Here is a 24589-nt window from a genome sequence, read left to right as displayed (position 1 = left end):
TGCCTCCTTCAGAGTCTGTGCATTTCTCAGTCCTGTCCCTGTCTTTGAGGCTAATAAACGTGTTATACGACCAGCCTCCCAGCCTTGCCTGGAGCTGAGTAAAAATAAAATCACTCCGTAAAGGATTCCTCTAAACCACATAATATGACCACAGAGACTCGCTGTGCTCGGTCACCGACGCGCCAAAGCGGAGGCTTTAGGACCCGAGCAGGGCCCGCTGAACCTGCCAGGAACCCGGCCTCTCATTAGAAGGAACAGAGAGGCAACGAACCGGGAACTGGGTCATCCATTGAGCATAAAAGGCTAAAACTATACTGAGATGAAACCTGAGGGGCAGATAACCTTTTCTGACCCACCAAGGCCAAACTGGAGCGACTTCAGAGTTTTATTAGAAGCCCAAGCTTGCATTTTTCTTGACTATCTTTGCCCTTTTAGAAAACACACCAACAGGCTGCTCCTAATCAACTTTTAGTTTCACCTCCCTCATTTAACCACAGCACAGACAGCTCTATTTTCACAACAACAACAACAGTCTCCCCATGAGAATTCCGGGAACAAAGCCACACTTTAAAGCCTAGAATATTTACATTTAGTTTTCTCTCTCTTTCTTTTTTTGTGAAGTTTTGCTTTGCGAAAAGTGCTGCGTAAAGGCGCTGCGCCCCGGAGGTCAGACTGCAGCAGGCAGCTGCACCGCGTCGGCCTGGGCCTGAAAGCGTCACTTCTTCCTGCTTCCAACTTTCTACGCAGATTCAATTAGTTGCAATGTGCTGAATAGGTAAGATTGTTCAAATAACCTAATTTAAGGAAATTAGATATGTTCCCGATTCAAATTGGCTTCACAAAGATGATCCATTTTCATCGTATCCAAGGTTTTTTCCCCCCACGGGACAAGTTCACCGCCTTCTTAAACTGTATTTCTAAATTCACAGCAAATCAGAGCATATTTTTCCTGTACAGTTCTTACAGTAACCGCAAAAATCTGAAATCAACGCAAAGCGCTCGAGTGGAAGGTCCCTTGAGGCCTGAATCTGAAGTTACTCCTCGGTGACGCAGTTTGACACGAGATAAGCAGGAATATTTCATCATACGTGTAACTGATTGTAAGTTATAATTAAAATTACGAATCAAGATCCATAATATTAAAGTGATGAGTCAGAAAATTCAGGTTTTAGGTGAAGCTCCTCTGAGAATAAAAACGACACAATTAAATAAATTAACTGTTCACAAACTAATCTGAAATATTTCCATGTTGCGTGTTTGTAACGAAATTCAGTAAAATGTTGCTTTCATACTTTAAAATGTTATCGGTCACTTATTAATTTCAACAAACTTCAACTTCAGTTTAAAAAACGTCTTCATCTTCATGGAATATGTTGTAAATATTTGTGTTTCCCACAATTTTTTGCGTATTTTTTACGCAAACAGTTCGTTTGCTTTACTGCAGCGAGTTTATTCATATTTCAATCATGGGTTGAACTTTTTCTAAATATTTTTTTTAATGCTGGTTTCATAATTCTCTTGAATTCCCTCATGATTTATTTTGACCTCATTAGTCTACGGAGCGGCCTCATACCTGGTAAATACATGTGACCTGTGTGTAGCACGTCATCCTTTTTTTTTTTTTTTAACTTGATTGCATTTCTGCACAACAACCACGGATTATTTGTAGAGGATAATAAAATATGAAATATATTAGACCAGCTACTCTTTGAGAATGAAATGCATTAGATTTAGTCGTTCATTTGTTTCTGGTGGACCAGCATGTAACAATGTGTGGCCTCGCCGCTCTGCAGGTTCGAGGCCAAATTCAAGCTAAAAGCAGAGTTCAAGCAGCAACTTTACGCTTTGGCACATTAAAACATTTAACTATGTTACTATCTCATGTATTTCTTACTATATGATCCACTAGACCACAGTCAATGCTTGGTTTTAAAATGTCAACTCCCCCCTTTAAAGAAAGAAACGCACATTATTCCATATTGTTGACAGTAAATCAAATGTTGCCTCAAATCTGCGCTTATCACAGTTATAAACTACATCTCCAACGCTTAAACTTTGTCTGTGCTGCTGGCAGCGCTGACTGTGGAGCTATGCGCCCTATCTTAGGTTGGGTCGTTGAACGTGGAGCCATGTTTTGACTCAGAATGTGTGGCCTCTCATTGCGCTGAAGTGATCTAACGGAGATCCGGACATTTGAGCGGTGTTGTGCATGTTTGCGGACTGACCCGGGTCCATATCCAGACAGTGAGCCGGATCCTCCCCGTCCGTGGCGAGGCTCTCCATGGACAACTCCAGCTCCTTCTCCTCCCAGCCACGAAGCTTCCTCTTCTTGTTAGAGCCGATCAGGGCTTCCACGGAAAAAGCGTGGGCTCTAGAGCTCAGAGCTGCAGCAGATCGCCTCCTCTCACTCATTTCTCTCAAATCCACCCGAAGTGGGGACGCAGCGAAAAACCCACTCCGTCCGTCCAACGTAGTAAAAGCAAAACAATAGGGGGGGAAAATGCACACGTCAGTGTTTACAGCAGGGCGCAAACTCACCAAGTGTCCAAAGTAATCCCAACTGTGACTAGAAACGCCGAGGGAAACTTTTGAAGGCAGTCTGTGCCATCTTGGCTGCGTACTGGATCAAGTCCGTGAGGATTGATAGTTCTGGTGCGGTCTGCCGCTTTACGCGCCTCTTCGTCCTTCTTCTCCCCGTGTTTCTTTTTCTGTTTCTGACCCCCAACTTCTCTCTGATTGATACTCACTTCTGGAGGAGTTTTTTCAGGCGCGCGGGGGGGGGGGGCGGGGGGGCGGTGTTCCTGCTCGCTGTCAAAGCCGCGCGTCCAATGAGAAGTGAGAAGACATGGCTGCACAAAGGGTTTAGTCCAATGGCAGCAGAAGGGAGATGCGAGTTCTGAAGTCATCCGAAATACATCAGCCTAATGAACCGCCTCCATAATGAATCCTATTGAAACCAACACAAGTTGTTGTTTCTTTCTTGTTGTGCGTAAATATGCGTTAAATTCAAGTATATCCAAAAATAGAACAAAATAATAAAACTGTTAGTTTTAACTTCAATGGCGACCTTACTGGGCCTTCGTCCTCTGTGAGATCCAAATCTTGCAACATCACTTCACTTCTCATCTAAAGGCTGATCATCAAGTTTATGACCGTGAGCCAGGCCAATGCGAGGCCTGCGTAACCATCCAGAAGTCATTTCTCCAAGTGTCAGAGCCGCCGGTTGCATCATTAAACTGTAGCAAAAGTCCCATTGCAGCTTTATCATGTCACCCGAGAGCCGAGGAGGCAGAGCGGGGCCGCGGCGGGACAGGTGGGCTGCTCTCAGAGCCGCAAAGAAGATAAGCGAGCAGATTTCTTTCACTTCTGCTCGGCTTGTTGAATGTTTATTCAAGCGGATCCACAGTTCAGAAACAGAACAATGCATCTTTGAAATATGTTCATGATTAGATGCAGTAGTTTAGATCAAAGATCACAAGTGGCGAAAATGATTTTTAGTCATAAAAACTGTAAAATGGAAAACATTTAAAAAATAAATTCGACTGCTGTGGTAACCTGATTTAATCCGAAGCTGTTATCTAACTGTAATAATTCGGTGGTCATTAATAGATCTGAAACTGTCAGAAAGCAAATATTATAGCCTACCAATTAAACCTATAAACATCTAAAAAGAGCCTGGAATTATACACATAGTTCCTTAGTTCCTTCAATTAATCTTTGTCCAATTAAACTGCTTGAAGATCAGAAACTACGTTCTTATATTGTGTTGAGAAAATAAGTAGCAGACGGTTTAGAACTCGCATGTTGCAAAGACAGGCCACGTGTCAGTAGACTACATGTGTACGTCGCGTAAATGAAATAAAAAATAAAAAAAGCAACAACAGTTAGTCTAAGCTAAATGAGGCAAATGTCATTATTTACAGCTTGCTCAATAATATTAAAAGCAGCGGATAAGAAGTTTATAATCTGGAAAGGTGGCTTTTTTAAAAACAGAGGAGGTTCGCTGGGTCTGCTCTGAGCTGCTCGTGATCGTTCCGCCGGTCTGCAGCTCAGTTCAGGCCGAACAGAGCAGGCTGATCAGATTCAGTTGTGGGGGGAAATACTTCACACATTTCAACGAAAGATCAGAGGGGGGGAAAGGGGGCAGTCGATGATCGCTGCTGGGCTGATCTGTCGGAAAGAGAGAAGGTGGCCGTATACGCGCAGATCAGGCCTGAAGCCAAGCTGCCATTCTGAAAAATGACAGTTTCCACCGCTGATCATAGATAAAATAGAACAAATAGATGGAATAGTTAGATATTCTGCGCGTGAGGGTGTGTAATCCCTGTGGGAGGAAATTTATGAAACACAGTCAGTAAAAACTTTAGATCTCATTCAGGGACCCGTCGGCATGTGATTGCCCAACAACACATGCACTCTGACATGATTTATTCTTAAACGTTTTTATTTGATCCAGTTTATTGAAATATTTTCTCACGAACACTCCTGGGAATTCTGTCAGCACCTTGTTGTGACAAAGCACGTGGTATTTGTCACGTTTAGGTCAAACTGACGCACCTTGTCCTATCAGAGATTCTTTGCGCATATCAGACACTTCGCGACACGTGGAAAGTGGGCGGAAACGTGAAAATCTGTCGTTGATATTCTATCAGTAGCAACAAGAAATCGGGATAAAGCGTGCGAGAAATGGCAAAGCATTCAAACTGACAGCAAATTTTTTTCTTTTTTTCTTTTAAAAACCTTGCGCTTTAGGCCGAGGACTGCGCTTCTCCGCGCGGGAATAAACGTCCCAAACGCTGCGGAGGGCAGCGGTGAAGATTAATCATGGTGTCATTTAGCCGGATTCACCTGTTGCTCTTTTTTTTTTTTTAAATGAAATAAAAACCTTAATACAGATTTAATCTTTTACGCATTGAAAACAAAATTTTGTTCCTGACTATTTCATAACCAAGAGGAGTTTTATTGGAGCATTTACAATAGATGAAATCAGGAGGCCGATTTGTTTCACCACAAAATACTCAAGTTGAACCGAAGGCGAAAAAACAAAACATCAAAGTTGGAGACAAGCATGAGGCGACAGGAATTCATTTAATCCGTTTTTATTCATCACCGCAACGACAAGGATTTTCTTTTCTAAATAAAGACTTTAAAGTCTATTACAAATAACATCACCGGCTTTTATTAAAAAAGGCGAAGAGGTGTCTGAGGACAGGCGGAACTGACAAGAACAAAAGGTCCCAATGACAGCGATTAACGAAGTCCATATTGGCATTTCCTTTGTTTTGAAAAGTTTGATCACACAATAAAGCAGAACAGATTGGAACTCTGAATTCTAATTATTCTGCTTCAAATAACACTCGATTTAATCCAACAACGTTGGGACAAGGGAGGCGTTTTTCGCTGTCTTTAAACCAAAAAGGGCATTTAGATACTTTATGTCCATATTAAGGTGTTATGCAGCTATATGGCATACAGTGAGACAAAGCAGTAACTCCAGATTACTCCAACCTAAAAAAAAACAGTGGCTCGTCCTAAATTCAGGAGCGGCCAACATGTCCTCAGTGCTGTGCTTCTAACGTGTCTGCAGAGCGCAGGAAAAATGTCCCACACACGGACACTCACAAATAATGTGTCTGAAAACACACACTCCGTTTCCAATTATTTAAAGGAAATACTGTTTAGGTGATTAAGGTAGAAATGCTGTAACACAAGCGCCAATACAAGGCTTACCTTTTTACCTGCGTTAAACAGCCATAATGTCCAAAGTTTAAGAGCCTCTGGGTTTACTAGTTTCCTATTCTGCTCACTGCATGGGCTCCAACTAAGATCAACAACAATAAAACGGCTCATTCTAACATTCATTTCTACCCTCGCAGGGCTGGAGCTGTTTCCACGCGACACGGTCTCCATTACACGCGATTTCTCTCTCTATATATCTATAGATATATATCTATATAGATATATAGATATATATATCTATATATATATCTATATGTCTATATCTATATATATATATATAGATATATATATAAAAAAGGGAACAAACATTAAGACTCTTTTAACGTCTTTACTCCTGTGCGTAAAACGGTTCAGTTACGGCGTCGCCTTCCACTTCTGACCCCACAGCCCGTCTCATTCTGAGCAGAAACACGTTTTTGTCATGATGCCGCGTTCCTGACAGGTCGGCGAGTTTTACAGATGCTGCTCTGAATATATGTAGTCTTTATTTATATTCCATCAGATGCACAAGCCAGCAGAGAAGGAACCACACGGGATTTAAACCAAGCAGGACACGGTGTGCTCCCAGGTAAAAAAAAAAAAAGAGAAACTAAACCCAGAGCGGCTCCATAATGTGTGTGCGCGTTTGTTTGTGTTTAGAAAAGTTTAAGCATAAAGGGCGAGTCTCTGCAGACATTTTTTAGGACGAAATGTGCATTTACAAAGAAAGAAAGCGGGAATAAATGAACTATTAGGGCAACGAAAAAGCAGAGGGGATGAGACAAAAATGCAAAGGAAGGTACGCAGTGATAAAAGCCGAGCAGAAGATATTAATACACTAAATCATGTTTAATTGAATGTGTAACTGCAGGGAAGTGCATTACTCTCCTCCCAGAGTGATACAGTAATACACATCTTTTAAAGAGCGTTGCAGGTATATTGCAGGAGTGGCCTATAAGAGCCTTCTATGCAACGGCTTCCTTAAGAATGAACCAAACTGCTTGTTTTCATGCTGCACGTTAAGTTTAGGTGTGATTATGTCAAAGTGTTACTGCATAAACAGCCAGCCAACAGTAAAGTATGCAAATAAATATGAAGAAGAAGAACGGTTCAAACAGGAGTGGAATTAAGGGCAAGACTCAGGTGAGTAATTCAGTAAAATTACAGTTAACTTTAGGAAATTCAGTTTGCATCTATTTATGTCAACAGGTGTAAATAACGTCAATTTCTGAGATGAAAATAAATCTCTAGAAATATATTTATGTATTTTCTCTGAAATACTCAGAAACAGGAAGAGTTTGAGTTCCCACATCACAGCCTTCTGTCACCTCCTTATCAATGAACATTTTCACACCTTTACCTTTGAATTCGCGTCTTTCACACTGGACTCGTTCGGCTTGTTAATGTTGCGCCGTCATGAAGCGAAGCTGAAATGGATCCCTCTGCAGCACATTTGAAAATCAGCAACGAAATTTGCTTCGTGTTTCCATAATCTTCTGGCGCCGTGCATCACGTTCAGGTCCGGAGCGACCACCGTAAGATAAATCAAATATCCTAAAGGTGGGCAGAAAGGTAGAGTACAAGCTACACATTTGTTTCTGCAGCCTAAATCCCAGCAGCACACCGACACTCTGCAGGGATGAAATGTACATCCAATCATTTGTGGTCTTTGACAATATTTTTTTTAAACTTTTCTTTCTTTAAAAAAAAAAAAAAAAAAGTTCAGTTTATCAGAGGTGAAAATGTTTTAATTTACTCTTCTCCTGCCTTTGCATACACAACTTATTTAAGCTTCAGAAAACATCATTTTCCTTAAAGCGGATCCTGTCGCTGCAGGTTTAAAAGCTCCCATTTTCTGTCCTGATATCTGCTGAACATCAACACACAATATGATAGAAAATAACCCGTATGACAGACATCACTTTGAATGTTGCGCTCGTGTCCATCTGCACTAATACAATAATCCTCGTTTCTGTGCCTTAAAGCACCAGAATGTGCTGAACTTGAATACACTGTGAAGAAAATCTTTTTATTTTTCAGACGTTTTTATTGTTTTGGAGGCACTGCAGTGTGTCTGAAACACCTTGAGAAAAAAGATCAAAATCTGTAAATAATATCCAAAAGACTTAATACAAGCAAAACTGATACAAGCAAGCATTGACGAGGTAATAAATAAGTCGAGCAGGAAGAAAAATCATAAAGATCCACGTCCTGCTGAGTCTTTTCCATGTTGCTTTAAACACATTTTCTCATTGAATGAGTTGAATATTCAACACAGAAAAGTCACAGGAATAAAACTTCAGTTAAGCGTTCATGCCTGGCAGTACAACAGCTCCTCAGCTGAAACCCACTCTGTGTCGCACCTCTGCCAGCACAGGTGCAGCCAGTTCCCGAGCCCTGATGGTCCCCTGAGCCAGCAGTTCCTCCAGGTGCGCCCGGTCCGACCGCAGCCTCTGGATCTCCTCCCTGATGGGCGTCAGCCTCTGGATCACAGCCTCGCTCACAAGGTTCTTGTAGGCTCCCGTGTCCAGTCCTTTCGCCTGCGACACAGCTTCCTCGACGCTGATGGTCGCCATGGCAGCGTGGATCATCACCAGGTTGGACACACCTGGGCGCGTCTCTGGGTCGTAGGTGACCTCAGAGGTGAAGTCGGTGACTGCGCGGCGGATTTTGAGGGCAATGTCATCCGGAGAGTCGGTGATCGCGATGGTCGCCATTGTTTGGGGGTCAGACTTTGACATTTTGGCCGACGGGTCACGGAGGGATTTAACCTTCCGCGTGGAACCTGTAGAAGGACGAAACAAAAAAATCTTAACTTTATAAAGCTAAGAAAAACTCAGATCTGAGTACGACAATGTAAATGTTAAATTATTGCATCTTTTGTTTAGAATGGAGATTTAAATATAAGGTAGAATCTGTGCAAACCTTCCTCTCAGGCTGTATTTTCCCCAACAGCGTCTACCAATCAAGAAGCAGCGCAGCCTGTATTTAAGCAGACATGAAAGCAGCTCGGGAAGCTCCACAAAGCCTTCAGTGTTCCTCCTAAAGCTGAAGCTTGACCTGCACACCAACAACTGGGGAGTGAATCTCTGTACTTTGATCAAACCCAACCCTCTCTTCTTGACATTACTGACTGGACTTTATAGAGCGTGTAAATCCATCTTAAACAGCAGAGTAGAAGACTGGGCTCTGAAAAGCTGCATGTGACCCCAGGATGATAAACAAGCCCCTTAAAATCTGAATAAAAGGAGTAGCTGATTTTCTTTCATCTACATGAGACATTTTTATGGATTTCATAAACTGATTTATAGAAAAAATATGAAGCTGACATCATGATGGCTTTGTTTAGATGTTGCATTCCTGAGGCCCTGAAATCCAACTTTAGAGTTGTGTTTTGATGCATACCCTGTAGGATTGGTCTTCTTCTACTCCTTACAACTAAATGCTAAAAATATATGTCCATTGCAAGAAAAAATACATTTGGATGAGATTTAAAAGGTTTTAAAGGAATATAATTAGCCTTCTTCAATAAAAGGGGGGGGGGTCTGATTTGACATGGGGTCAGCTTTCATCAGATTTCCAGCTTCTCCACCAAGGTTTTTAGCCAGCAGAAAAGCTTACCAGGTAACCTTCCTCACAGGATGGCATGGCCTTACGTAGCTTCACGTTCTGAATTCTTAATTCTTTAAATTCAGAGGCAAACATCACGTTTCCTCTACCAATTTGGACACAGACAGTGAGACTGTCGATGTCAGATTGAGTGAAATGATACAGTAACAAGGACTGTGAATGGCTGGAGATTAAAGAACCATCATGGCCGCCTGGTGTGTTTGTGTAAAACTATCCCAATGCGAGGCAGACATGTTGCAGTGTCAAGTGATGAGCAGACCATGGGAGCTGAGATTTCCTCTCCTTTTATCATTCACGACTGAAATCCTTCCATCATCTTGCAAGTTCCATACGAGCCATCCACATGTGTCCTGTTCAACATCCTGGAAACGTCTTTATCTCGAGAGAATTAAAAGCCTCTGAGTCTTTGGTTTGGTTTCAAAGGAACGATGGTTACTTACAGCTCTGCTTTGCTAAAAAAAACAGGAATGAAGAAGGGATCCACCAGTGTGAGCCGAATATTTCTGGACTAGTGGCTGATTCTCACACACACACACACACACACACACACACACACACACACACACACACACACACACACAGCTATAGTCATCTTGAAGACATCCTCCCAAATCTATCATCCTTCCATCGTTCTGATACAAAAGGGAGAAAAATATTTCTTTAATCAAAGCTTCACGGAACACATGACTGAATCCATCTTGTGCTTTTATGATGGTGATAAGCAGGGAGAATCAAACTGGGAGCTGGGAGCCATGAACATGTTGGCCATGTGTGTGCAAGAGATGAGAGTCCGCCTCAGAAAGCACAAGAGCAATCGTCCGTCTCAAGGCAAAACATTCTCAATAATGTCTTTATGTCACTTGATATCAAATTTCTGGTGCCTGACACTTAATTTAAGCTTTGAATTTAGTCTTTATTCAGGCGCTGAAGTCGGAGACGTCTTTTACAAAGGAGGCCTGCTTGGAGCGGCTGTACGCTGTTATCTGATGCAGCTCTATCCAAGCACTGAAAACGGAACATTCACATCCTGTCTGCTGACGTATTGCCTGTGAAACTTGTTATCAATCACAAACTCTGTTTCCTAAAAGTGCAAAATTTAACCAGTTATTACCATTAAATCTGTTGTGGCCATTTATGTTTTGTAAGTCATGGGTTCTATCAGTTTGGTTTTCTTTGGGCAGTTGGAATATACTTTGGTTGATTTGGAGTCAAGATCTGGGGTTCATTTTTGTATTTGAGATCGTTAGATTATTTTGGTGACTTTTAGACCCTCCCATTAATCACACAGATTAAGAACACACCAGGGGCTCTTCTTGTTTGTCAAATGTCCGGTGTGAAGACGGGAGGTGGTGGTTAAATGACTTTTTGACCACTTTTAGATCTTGTTAAATCAGATAATCAGTTAACTTTCGTTTTTCATCCAAATTGTAAGAAATTTTTTGTTATCGTTTTGTTCATATTTTTTTTTGTCATAAATAAACTACATATATTTTTTAACAATCAACTGAAGTGCGTGCAAGAACAAAACCACCTGCTGCCACCCACGGCGTTTGTTGGAAAATATAATTTGGAAACTTAAAAGGCCGCGACAAAATCTGTTGAGCTGCTTCCAGTCAAACTAAAAAAAAAAAAAAAACAATAAGAAAATCTAAAAACACCTTCATAACGTTTCATTAGCATTTCTATACATGGGTTGAGAATAGGAATTGTTTACAGCTACGAATGTTCCTCTGATTCAAAACAACCTATTTTAGAAGCTTGAATGCATTCAGGAAAAAGATTGAGAGACAAATCTATAAACCCACAAAAACAATACTGGAATGCAGCTAATTACATCTTACAACGTGAAAAACTGGTTAAAAGAACCTGCCAGTGCCATGCCCATATGCAATCTGCTAAAATACACGCTGAAACATTTCGCTTTGTTCTGGAGACTTAGAGAAAACTGATGATTTCTGTTAGAAAAACATGAAACACTGACTGCACGAGCAGCTTTTGCCTCTTTGTTTTCATACAATAAAAGGTAACTGAAGTACTCGATTAGGGTGACGATTTAATTTATAAATCAGTATCGTTCTCTTCTCACTAAAGCAGGAAACAAAGTCACTCAACCATTAGAGTTCATTCCTACTACAAGCATCAACAGAGTGATTACTCATGTTAGCGGCTGCTTAGACTACAGAAAGCTCTTTATTGTATTTTCAGAGGATTTTCTTCAGGATGAAGAAGTTTTTCCTCCCAAAATGTGGTGCATAAACATGCAAAGCTGCTGGAAAATCACGGTCTCCCAGAACACGTCTTCATTGTGTGTCGCCGACTGTAAAGAGCTCTCATATAATTAAACCTCTTGCGTGTGTAGTATGCGTGCAGGAGAATTCTTACTGAGCAGCGCGCGGGGTTCAGGGAACAGGTCGCCAAAGCGGTTGTTGAAGATGCGAGCGAGATCCTGAGCCAGCTCCAGATGCTGGACCTGATCCTCTCCGACGGGGACGTGAGTGGACCTGAGAGAAACCGTCAGTGTGTGAGATCCCCACAGCAGCAGAACGAGAAATGGGACGGAAGCACAAAGTACAGACAGTCAGGGTCACAGCTGGAGGCTCGACAACATTTCCTTTCATTCAGGAGGATGCCATAAATTCATTTTTCTATTTAATAAAATCCAGACAGCGTTAGCTTTTGCTCTGCCAGGAAATAATAAATAAATAATCTATAGTTTTTAGACCCTTAAGCTAAAAAATAGCCGAAGACGTCAGTTTAATAATATTTCGTAGTTTATAGCAACTCAAAATCAATGAAAACCTGCTTGAACTCGCAACTCAAACAGAAAAACTGTAACCTTAAATACATTAATGAGTGCAGACCGATCCATTAAAACACTAAATTCCCTACTTTGCAGCTACTTTGGGGTGTTATTTTGGTTAAATTTGGAGACGGCTGTCTGTTAGATGTTTGCCTCCACAGCACAAATAACAGGGGCTTTATTTCATGATCCGACAGAAATACGTCAACAATACTCGTTTCACAAGACGAACCGCTCGATATCCTGCAAAAAGCTCTTAGAGAAGCAGTTCCCGTGAAACCGGCAGGTATGTGTCGAGGATTAAATCATTCGTTCACATATTTATCCGGTGAAAACTGGAACGGAGAACTCACAAATCAAATCAAAACTATCAGACACCAAGACTTAAAAATCGGTTTTATGATATGCTTTGAGTCGTCTTTAACAGATTATAAAGCTGACGGCCAGTTAAAGGTGTGTTTACTGATATTTTTGACCAGGTTAACTTCTCCGAAGGTAAAGAGCCACAACCAATCAGAACATTTTACAAGATTAGTTTAAACTCTGGACTAACAGATTACTAATAATATTCCCTCAAAATGAATAATTCTTTATCATATTTTTAGAGTTGATCTATGTTCAAACTTGGGATAACATGACTTTTATCCCAAGAGCTAACAAAATGAAAGTAATATCAAAGTTCTTATGGGCTCAGAAGTGCAGTCCCAGTGACACGCTGTCATTTATAACCATTACCTCTGGAACAGACCTAGCTTTTAGGGAGTGGAGCATCCGCCACAGAGTCTCCATGAGATTAAACACAGACTACACTTTTGGCCTTCAATCACTAAAAGGATGAATCTGCGTTTGAGAACAGGATGGTCGCACATGTCTAAAAAGCTGAAAACCCTTTCAGCAAAGATGCACTCTCTATTTTTCTCAGCTTTTAGGCAAAAATCAGGAACCCCGATGTTGCGTCATCTACTCCAAGATGAGGCACCATTAATTATAGGAAACAAAATCTGGATTTGTTCCGCTTGGAAAAACATTAAACCCGACCTTGGACGGGGATTAATGCTTAGATTTACTCCAGCGTGGAATAAAACCATAAATTCAACATCGTTTTCATGAGGATTTAGTCGAAAAAGTGAAGCAGCACCGTAAATACTGGATATAATGATTGTTATTGTCGCTCCAACACACGCAGCAGCCTGTCTGAATGGAAATCGAAAGTTACGTACGTAACTACGGTTCTATGAATCCTGGATGACCGCCAGAGGCGGTGCTTTCAAGCACTGAATGATACATCTCGCGCATGCGCAGGTCGTGTGTTTATACCAACAACGTCACTCGTGACCCCCTGCTGACCCCGGAGAGCCTATATCTTCCGGCAACATCAGCAGGTCAGTCCCTACAGAATCTTCTCGCGAGTATACGAGGATTCTGAGTGACAGAACGCTCTGGCGGTCATCCAGGATTCATAGAACCGTAGTTACATACGTAACTTTCGTTCTATTTCATCCTTACTGACCGCCAGAGGCGGTGCTTTCAAGCACTGGATGACTAATACCAGAAAAGTCACGAGGAATCCAGCACCTACTCACTTTACTGAGAGGAAGCAGCAGAGTCGGGCAGCAGGACCACAGCCAACGGGTGGGGAGTGGCAACATTCACTCGATAGAACCTGGAGAAGGTACTCGGTGACGCTCATGACGCTGCCTCACATATGTCTTCCAGGGGAACGCCCCGTAGGGCTGCCCATAATGTCGAGACAGCTCTGGTGGAGTGGCAGCTCACCCCAGCTGGCTGGGGGTGCCCACTTCCCTTATATGCCTGGGTGATGACGTCCACCACCCAGTGGGACAGTCGCTGTTTAGAGAGCGCACAGCCTCTCCGAGGGCCACCATAGCAGAGGAAGAGCTGGTCCGACTGCCTGATACCGGCAGTCGCGGCCACGTAGGCTCTCAGAGCCCGCACAGGGCATAGTAGGCATAACCTGTCCTCCCCCTCCGGGGGAACAAACTGTGCCAGGTGGATAGGTCTGAGGTTTGATGAAGACAGCACCTTTGGGAGAAAAGCGGAGTTTGGCCATAGGGAAACCCCTGAGCCATCCGAGTTCCACCTCATGCAGGAGTCGCTCACTGACAGAGCATGCAGCTCCCCGACGCGCTTCGCTGATGCGATAGTGAGTAGAAAGGCGGTCTTAGCGGAGACCCACCTCAGCCCTGCCTGAGCAAGGGGTTCAAAGGGAGGCGAGCACCAGGTGCAGATCCCATGGCGGGGTGCGCCGCACTCGTGGGGGGCGCAGCCGCCGCACACCTTTCAGGAAAAGGGACACCAACCTGTGGCTCCCCACCGTGCCGTTATCCACTCGAGCATGCCGAGAGGAAATGGCCGCCACATACACCCTCAGGGTAGCGGGGGACCGGCCGTCCTACAGGAGTGACTGGAGGAACTTCAGAATCCTAGGGACAGGACAGTGCACAGGGTCCTCACCCCTCTCCAAGCACCATGTAGTGAACAGCCGCCACCTCTGTTCATAAAGCGCCCGGGTAGAAGGCGCCCTCGCGTTTGGGATGGTATGGCAGACCTCGCCAGAGCACTCAGTCAGCAGCGGGTCGTGCCCTGCAGTGGCCAGACCCACAGCTGCAGGCGGGACGGGTCGGGATGCCAGATCTGACCCTGCCACTGAGACAGGAGATCCCTCCTGTCGGGGAGGCGCCACGGGGAACCGCTGCAGAGCCTGTGCAGCAGTGGAAACCACATCCTCCCTGGCCAAAAGGGGGCTACCAACAGCAGCCTGTGGCCCTGCTGGAGGACCCTCTGTAGTGTAGGGACTATCAGAGGGATCGGCGGGAAAGCATAGAGGAGAACCTCTGGCCAGTCGTGGGCCAGAGCATCCTGTCCCAGGGGACTGCTCTCCTCTGTCAGGGAGAACCAGAGGGGGCAATGGGTCGACTCTTCTGAGGCAAAGAGGTCCACGTTTGCTCTGCCGAAGGTGGTCCAGATATTGAGCACCACCTCCGGATGGAGCTGCCACTCCCCCAGCGGAGGCTTGCAACGGGAGAGCAAGTCCGCCGTCTGGTTGCGTTCCCCGGCAAATACATTGCCCTTAGGCTGGGTAAGCGTGGTGCTGCCCACAGCAGGAGGTCCCGGGATCCCTGCAGCAGCAGTGCAGACCTGGTGCCACCTTGGTGGTTTATGTGGGAGACGGCCGAAACATTGTCCGACCGCACGAGTACATGTCGGCCCCTCAAGAAAGGGAGGAAAGCCTGCAACGCCCTGTGCACAGCCCGCAGCTCTAGTGCGTTGATGTGCTGTGAACGGTCCCGTGCCGGCCACAGCCCCTGAGCCGTCCGGTTCTGCCACACGGCGCCCCACCCCGAGAGGGAGGCGTCCCTCGTGACTGTCTCCCGACGGGATGCAACGGAGCCCATGGGCATGCCCTGGAGGAGAAACGAACGCTTCCTCCACGGGGCCAGGGCAAGAAGGCAATGGTGGGACACCGCGAGCCTCCTGTGCCGGTGTCTCTTGGCGTCCAGGTGAAAGCTGTGCAACCACCTCTGGAGGGGACGCAGCGACAGCAATCCTAAGGGGACCACAGCAGCTGTCAGTTTCCCCAGGACGCGTAAGAACTCCACATAGTGGAACCTTCTGCCTTCCCGAAACGGGAGGAGGTGGCGGAGGATGTCGTCCACCCGCCGTGGCGACGGGCAGGCCATCATGGTGACCGCATCGAGGGTCACCCCAAGATAAACTGTGCTCTGTGATGGGACCAGGCCACTCTATGTAAAGTTCACCCTGAGGCCCAAACAGGCCACATGGGAAAGAAGACACATCATGTCGAGGGCCACATGAGACTGGTACAGCACACAGACGAGCCAGTCGTCCAGATACGGCAAGATCTTCATGCCCCGCGACTGTAGGTGCGAGAGGGCTGCCGTCACACACCTGGTGAACACCCGTGGGGAGAGGGAGAGACCAAACGGGAGCACCCTGAACTGGAAATGACGCCCCTGAAAGGCGAATCGCAGAAACTGCCGATGGTGTGGCGCCACAGGAACGTGAAAGTAGGCATCCTCCAGGTCTATGGAGGTAAACCACTCCCCTCTGGAGACCGTACGCAGAACCTCTGCAGTGGTCAACATATGGAACCTCAAGACCTTCAGGAACCTGTTGAGGTTCCTGAGGTCGAGGACAGGTCGGAATCCGCCATCTTTCTTTGCTACCAGAAAGTAAGCCGAGTAGAACCCCCCGGGGTGCACCTGGGGGTCTACCGGTTCGATGGCACCCTTGCCCAGGAGGACGAACAGCCCCTGGGCGAGGGCTCGGGCTTTCGCCGGGTTGCGGATGACAGTCATCCTGACTCGGCCATGGGTCGGGGGCCGACGTCGGAACTGAAGTGTGTATCCGTGGGTCAAGGTGGAAAGAACCCACGGGTCCCTAGTGGAAGCAGCCCAGTAGCTGAGCTGCTGCTGGGAAAAAAGGCCGACGGTTGGCCCCGTGCCCTCAGCGTCGGGCCCCCCGACCTCTAGAGGCTCCAGGGGCACGACGGGTAGTACGTGAGACCTGAGGTTGCCCAGGGGGCAGTCGCTCAGGCGCCCGAAAGGACTGCACCTGCCGCTGAGCAGGCTGTGGGCGTGAGTACTGGGGCCGAGGGAGGCCCCTGGCCCGTGAGTGGGTGCCGCGCTGCTGGACGGCCCCTAGGGTTGCCAGGCGGCGGCGCGCTTCTGTGAAGCTCAGACAGCTGCTGTCGGGTCTTCCCAGCTTGGACCGTGCGCTCGAGGGCTTCCAGAGCCGCGGAACCAAACAGCTCCCCCGGTTCCACCGGAACACTGCGGAGGGTTCTTCTGCAGGCCTCCGAGAGAGGGGACTGCGCCAACCAAACCTGGCGGCGAGCCTGAACGAGAGTTGCCATTACCCGTCCCAACTCCCTAGACATCAGTGCAAAGGTCTGTAGAGAGGCGTCAGTAACACTGTGGACAGAAGTGTCCAGTTAGGTCTCCTGCAGGGATGATGACAGGGCGAGCAGCAGGTGGGACATGGAATTACCCATGCGAGCCATTCGTGCTGCCGCCTCATAGGCCTTCGACAGCAAATCATCCGTAACCCGGCACTGGGGGCGAGGACACCTCGCCTCCCGTCTCAGAGCCTCATCGGGTGAGACGATCAGGGCGGCTATAGTGGGCTCAACCGCTGGCATGCGGTCCAGGCCGAACTTGGATGCGTCCTGCATGACTGCCAGGGTCCGAGCATCAGCTGTCGGACGGGCAGGGGCCCTAGGGTCCCTCCAGAACATCTGTAATTCCCTCAGATATTCTTCTGATGGAGGTACAGTTAGTTCAGCGGGGGTTGAGGAGCGCCTGAAAAAGGCACTGGCCGAAGCTGGCTGAGCCTGCGGCACGTCCAGCTGCAGCCTGGCTAGAGCCATACGAATGGCGGCTCCCACAGAGCCTTCCTCACTGCCACCCGCAGAGCTACGGGCTGAAAAAAGGGAGCCCGCTGCAGAGGGATGGGAGGCTTCGTCTCCCAGGAGCACGTCCGAAGCGTAGTCCTGAAACATAGTAGCTGAAGCTGCTATGGAAAACGCATCCTCCTCCGGACCGAAGGAGGCCGTTGGAAGAACAAGGGCACCTGGCTGGGTTGCCCCAGCCCCAGGCTGGAGAGCCAGGAGGAGGGACTTCATGCTGTCAAGCTCCGCTGTCAGCTGATCCACTCTAGAAGTAAGGCCGGACCCCTTGGCCCTCTTCCCGGAGGTGGGGCCTGCAGTCTCAGCAGGCCGACGCCGTGGTCGGCTAGACCGAGACGGGGCCAGCCGCTGGTCAGGGGTCAACTGGGGAGACAAGGGAGGGCCCAACAGGTGCTCTACCTCGGCCAGCCTTGCAGCCCTGACAGCATGAGGCAAGATGCCACAATTCATGCAGGACTCGTCTGAAAGACCCTGCCTCAGATGTCCGAGGCACGAAGGACACAGATCATGGCCATCCTCAAGCTGTAGAGGAGCCATACAGGCTGAGCAGGAGTGGTTGTGATCCATGTCGGGACCACCTCTAGCTCTCTCTCTATATATATATATATACATACACACACACACACACTATATTACGATACGATATACGATAGTACGTATTTACTAATTCTTATTTATATATTTCTTCTTCTTAGTTATAGATGAATGCTGGGAGAGGGAGCCGCAAACGGTGCCTTCGCCGACAACCACTATAGGCCACCTGTGCTGGGAGCGGGGGGCGCAAACGCCGCCTTACACCAGGAGAGGGGCTATTGCTGTATTTATACACTGTCTATAGATGGATACCGGGAGAGGGAGCCGCAAACGGTGCCTTCGCCGACAACCACTATAGGCCACCTGTGCTGGGAGCGGGGGGCGCAAACGCCGCCTTACACCAGAAGAGGGGCAGAACAATAGCAGCAATGAAATCAAAGAACCGGCACAACCGAGTTGGCCGCTTCAACATAGGCAGGTCACAAATGCCGGGAGAGGGCTAGCAATTATTCGCTGACAATGTAACTAAAAACAGACTGTTACTCACGTGCGGCGCACAGCACCGGGAGAAGGAGCGAGCTGTTACAAGCTGCCTAGACCGGCGCTTGTAACAGCTGGCAGTATGCTTCATCAGCCGAGGAAATAAAAAAGGTTACAGACCTCTCGGCAGTTCGTTGCGGTCTCTGAAGGGCGAGCAGCTCGCAGCCTCGACGGGGCGTCGCGAGACCACCAGCAGCGAACGATGAAGGAAGAAAAGGTTTTGGAATTCGTCTCATATGCAGACGCGGTAATACCTTGCGCAGCGAGAAGATGAAAGGAGGACTGACCTGCTGATGTTGCCGGAAGATATATGCTCTCCGGGGTCAGCAGGGGGTCACGAGTGACGTTGTTGGTATAAACACTCGACCTGCGCATGCGCGAGATGTATCATTCAGTGCTTGAAAGCACCGCCTCTGGCGGTTAGTAAGGATGAAATAGAACTCACTTGTACAGGAGAATATCTGCAGCCTGCAGGACGGGATACGTATAGAGACCGACGCTGCCGTCCTTCTTCAGCTTGCTCTTCATCTGGTGGAAAACATTAGATTGTAGAAGAAAGAAATGATGCAAAAATAAAAGCAGGCTGCATGAATAAGTGACTCAAGCTGGGTTTTTTTCTTCCTTTCCCCCATTAAGAGACATTTTCACTTTTACAACTCATCAACTCTCAGACAAACGCGTCGCGGCTGACTTCACATTATGTTTTCCACCTCGTTGAGATCAACTCATGCAGTAAACAAAAGGCCTTTTCTTTGTGTATCAACAGGAAACTGCCGTCTGTACACGAGGCCTCAGAAATAACTGCGCTTAGACAGCTTAAAAAAGCAGAAAATACAGGATATACTACAATATATACAAACATATAGCTTAATTTCTGAACTTTAAACTGAAGTCCAGGGCAGAAAAAGTTGGAATTAATTAGTTAACGTTATTTTCAGGTTGCATTTTGTTTGGTGGAAGTCTAGATGAACAGACATCACTCCAAAAAAAACAAATAGTTTTTTTTATAAAGCTGCTTAATTGTCTCTATTTAATTGCTTGTAGCTATAACGTAGTTACCAGCCCACCACTGATGATACGAGTACAAATAAAAGCAGAACAGGCTCACAACCTCTGGGCTGGACTCAAAAAGGTGTCCATGTTTTCTGGAGCGGCAAATACTGAAAATACGGGACAAATTTAGTCAGAAACTGAAGTGCTTTTCAAATGTACTGTGTATGTGAGTTATTACGACGAGGGTGGTCCCTCCGTTAAAGAGCAGGGACCTGGGTACAAACTGCTTTGTTCACACGAGGCTTTGTAGCTGAAAACTTCCATTCAAAGCAAATCAAAAGCAAGACTTGCTCGCTGAGGTTTAGTTCAACAACACGATTTTTTAATTCAGGCTTCTCATTCGTCATTTTCTCGGCTGTTTTGACGTCGGTTTGTCTCCACTGTAAATAGACCCCGATGTGGATTTTCAAACAGTTTTTTATAAATCCAGATTATAACCAGTTTATTCTTTCTATCCTATACAGAGATGTTGATCTGAATATATTCATTTTGAATTTAAAAAAAAAATAATCGTAATATTAAATTGTAATAATAAAAAAGTCACAGCTCAGTTTCTTTTTGTTTATTCATTACATTAATGTGTTCTCTTTGCTGATTTGTGTTTTAAGTGCTGGTATTCTTTATTAATCAAGCATTTTATTCTATGTCTTAATTAAGGTTTAATTTCACTGTTCACCTATAAACAGCTAAATATTGTATCTATATAGAAGAATACTGAACACAGCCCCCCCCCCCCTCTGTAACATAGTTTGTATGTGTATATAAACATATAATAAATGGGTTTTAATAACTAACACGAGCAGCCATTAGCACACATTCCTGCAGTCTTTGTTACTTTGAATAAGTGTTTCTGTCTTTACCGCTGTTGGAGTTGTTCAAATATTTCTAAATCTTTGAAAAAAAATGTTTGTTTAATGTCTAAACATTCTGCAAAACTCGGTGTTTACATCTGTGGCGAGTTGTGTTGATCAGTACTGTGGTTTTTTAATTTTTATTATTATTATCGTACTTTCACATATCACAAACATCATTATTCCTCTTTCTGACTGATCGTTCTTACATATATTTATGTGTTATTTGTGTTTTATGTAATCTAACAGAAAATACTAAATTAAATCATTAGTAGATTTGAGAAAAACTACAAACACTGCACTGAAAACAAGCTTTATCTGTGACAGGCTTGTGTTTCTAAAAGCTTCGTCGGGCTGAATCTTGTGAGCAGGACGGTTAAAGATGTCTAAAACGTCTCCTTCGTTGACGCCTCCTCTTGTTTACTCACTGCAGATGTTGTCAAACACTCCCTCCCACCAAACATCGGCCAATAAAGGCGCCTAAGAGCTCATCTTTCAACATGGTTCCCACCAGGAAGATTCAGCTCATCAGCAAGCAAAACTCTCACACGATCCAAACATTTTATTTCGTCTGGACTCAAGAAGAAATGTTTGAGCAAAGCAGTAAAAACTAAAAAGTATCACAAATAAATGCTATAAAACAAGAACACAACTTATAACTTGATGATCAGAAATCATAAATATTAACACTTAGGATTTCTTTAGAGCTTCTCAATGAAACCATTTTCTTATACTTAAACTGGTCGCTCAGGCTGACTGATTGTTATCCGATTGTTTCGAGTGTGTGTGTGTGTGTGTGCAGACAGATCTTAACCTTCCACTGCGGTAGGTGTCGTAGACGGGGCATGCTGGTCAGGCAGCCGATGATCCAGGAGAGTTCTGCGTGCTCCGACACCTGCAGGGTTGAGACAGGAGCCATGTGGAAGCACATCCATGTAATCGGCATATCTAAACCACATCTGTGCAACAGCAAATCTATAAAATTCATCCTTTGTTTGTGCTTATACTCTAAATTTAATCAATATTTCCATATGTAAAAGACCCAAATGTAATATTTACAATATCCTGCCTGATCTCAGATCAATGGAACTGATTAGCATCTGACACAGACTCCAGCAGAGGTTGTTGCTGCTGTGGTTTCTCTTAATAATACAAACATCAGTGTTTTACTATTTGAGTCCTGCAATAAGAAAAATCATAGAAACCTCAGATAGGAATTCAGGACACACACAAGAGATAAAAACAGAATAACTAAGCTGATGGATGGATGCAGAGCCTGCTGTGGGACAGCTGATGTGGAGGAAATGAAGGGCAACTTCCTAGCGCCTCCAAGTGGATAAGAAGAGCGCTGACAGTCTACACCCCTCATGAAAGCGCCCCAGAACAGTGTGGGCCACACAGTGTGGGCCACACTCCCCTCAGGGCGCCATGTTTACCGTCAGGACAGGTGAGTTTAGACTTCAGAGATTGGTGAAGAACGTGGCCTTCCAACCACCAGCATCTTTGCTGATGTGTTTTCGTTTTATTTGCAAGTTTTTTTCTTAAACAGTTCAACTTTCAATGCTGGAAAGCGTGAATCGTTTTCGTGACACTGCCTACAGACATGATAAATGATTCAATAAATAAGAGTTTTATTCGTTTAAATCTTTTATTGGCAATTCTACAGTAGAATTTCTACTCTTTTTTTTATAATTTACAGGCCATTTCTCAAAAAATGCCTCATTTATTTGTCAGTTTTTTAAACTTCTACATCTCATTTTCCAATGAAAACCTATGGTTATTGGAGTCAAGGAAGAGGTTGAGACAAAGGTACCAGATATCAGGATGACATCAGGATGGGCTGTTTATTCAATAATAAATAATATCGACTAAAAAGAATTAGCAGAGGTCACATTGGGAGTTATAAGCCAAAGTAGTAGCTGCAGTTTCTTCCAGGAAAGTCGAATGTACGCAGGTGTGAATGGAAAAGGAGCAACACAGCACTCAGCTTCACTTTCAAGTTCAGGTTTAAGTAGTGTTTCTGGTGCTGGCTTTGTTCACGAAACCATTAGAATAAAAATGAAAAGTCTTTGCATGTGGCCACAGAAATTAATAACACACTGTTGAGTAATGAAGAGATGAATGTCAGAGCAGTGTGTAGCTGCTGCATCTGGCAGTGGTGAATTAACCCCAACGTAGCATATCTGCTTTCATGGAGGCTGTCCTAAATGGGAAATGGGAATCATGTGAGTAAGTGTGTCTGTGCCCTCAAGAAAATTCCTTCTGCTTTCACAAATTAAACTTTATGGATGCTGGCTATATCGCCGTTATCCGTCTCCTGTTGCTTGAAAAGCATTCTGTGGGGTGTGACGTCACGACCAGACATCAGGAACATAAACACGGATTTCAGGCCAACATGTAGGAGGCCGGTATTCATTACACACTGCAGACAGACAAGACACGGGACAGATGTCCATGTCAGTGCCTGAAGGGTACGGTATGGTTTGAGGCGCAATAAAAGTGATATTTAAAGGGCGTGGGAGAACGGGGAATCCATTCATGCTGCAAGGCCAGAGCATACCGCAGCAAGAAATCTGCTCGTGTTACAGATCATAACAGAATTACAGTGATGGTGCCTCAGCTCACAGTCCCAGCAGCAGCGCATTCAGGCTGGAAAGAAGGCTTTTTGAAAACAGCTCACAGCTATATCCGCTTTTCTCCTCGAAACCCATCTAAGAATCAGTGGTATCAGAGATAAAGTCAGTGAATCAGCAGATCCAAAAAGTTCAGCTGGACACCAGCTCTGTTCATTATTTCTTTTTTTTTTTAAGAAGTTAAGTATTTTCTTTGGGCGGCCGTCATATTTTTACATGTGGAGCAGACATGCTCAACACGGGGGTCGCCTTGCTGCCAAGTTATATGGCATGAAGCTAAACGGGAATAAAAATAGGATTGGATGTGTGTGCAGGAGGAGGGGGTTTCAAAGCAACACAGATGGACTTCACGCACACACACTTAAACTTCCAAACCTGTGAGCAAGAAATGAAAACACACATCCGGTGTCAGAGGAGAACAGAACAGCTGTTCCGACTCCCGTCTCTGTCTTTGCTGTGAATTTAAACCCAAAAATCTGTGTTGTGCTGACGTGCTGCGAATGCCGAGCCTGTCGTTATTCTTGTCTGTTCGTTCATGTGGCCAAAGCAGGACTTAATTGTGGTTTATGGCAGTTAGTGTTATTATAGTCGCCAAGAGTTTGCAGAGCAAACTGTGGAGATAAGGATCAGAAGCAATCAAATAAACACAAACATCACCGTTTCTCTCTGTGACAAACATGCAGAGAGAGAAAAGACACTGATGCAATGTCACACTGAATAATCACAGTAAATGTGTGAAATAATGTGCGCACACAAGCATATATAAGACTGCTGCACTTCATAGTGGTCACAGAGTTTGTAACTGTTCCTAAAAGAAGTACAAAAACATCTTAAAAAGCCAAAAACATTTAAAAAATAATGTAGAAATATCTCAGCCTGGCATTTTGAAAGAGCATTTATAACAAAGTCATCAACATGGCTGCTAAACATTATAGTTTATTGAATTTAAACCTCTGAATTAAACTGTTATTTCTTTCCGAGTCTACCTACTGACTAGTATGAATGCAGCAGGAGTGTGAAATATGAGTGAAATATGTGCAAAACAGCAAAATAGAAGCCCATTTATGAAAAGGGAAACTGTTAAATGTAAATAAAAAGAGAATACAATGGTTTGTAAATCTCATAAATCGATGTTTTATTCAGGATAGCAAACAAATGAGATGCTGAAAGTGAGACATGTTATTATTTTGTAAAAATGGTCATCTTGAGCGACATGTTGCTAATTAGGTTAACTGGCAACAGATGAGTAAAATGATTGGGTATAAAAAGAGCACTTTAGAGAGGCAGAGTCTCTCAGATGTAAAGTTGAGCAGAGGTTCAACAATCTGCAAAAACATTCATGATAATGTTTTCCTCCAACATTAAACTGTTAAAACTTTGA

The 24589-nt window shown here is 44.9% G+C and overlaps 2 protein-coding genes across 2 annotated transcripts in view; both read right to left on the bottom strand.

The window, feature by feature from the left end:
* The window catches only part of tbx15 (T-box transcription factor 15), a 42038-nt gene extending 39317 nt beyond the window's left edge, over positions 1-2721 (bottom strand). The window contains exon 1 of the mRNA XM_075480080.1: positions 2226-2721. Coding sequence (XP_075336195.1) covers positions 2226-2412 — 187 coding nt within the window. The 5' untranslated portion in view covers positions 2413-2721. The remainder of the gene's footprint in view (positions 1-2225) is intronic.
* A 4759-nt stretch (positions 2722-7480) lies between these two features.
* wars2 (tryptophanyl tRNA synthetase 2, mitochondrial) overlaps positions 7481-24589 on the bottom strand; it is a 35986-nt gene continuing 18877 nt past the window's right edge. The window contains exons 3-6 of the mRNA XM_075478763.1: positions 21390-21470; positions 19117-19199; positions 11731-11849; positions 7481-8503 (exon numbers count right to left, since the gene is read on the bottom strand). Of these exons, the coding sequence (XP_075334878.1) occupies positions 8055-8503; positions 11731-11849; positions 19117-19199; positions 21390-21470 (732 nt within the window). The 3' untranslated portion in view covers positions 7481-8054. The remainder of the gene's footprint in view (positions 8504-11730; positions 11850-19116; positions 19200-21389; positions 21471-24589) is intronic.

Source organism: Odontesthes bonariensis, chromosome 12 (genome assembly GCF_027942865.1).
Source record: "Odontesthes bonariensis isolate fOdoBon6 chromosome 12, fOdoBon6.hap1, whole genome shotgun sequence".
Lineage (NCBI taxonomy): Eukaryota > Metazoa > Chordata > Actinopteri > Atheriniformes > Atherinopsidae > Odontesthes > Odontesthes bonariensis.
This window is presented reverse-complemented; position numbering and strand designations above follow the sequence as displayed.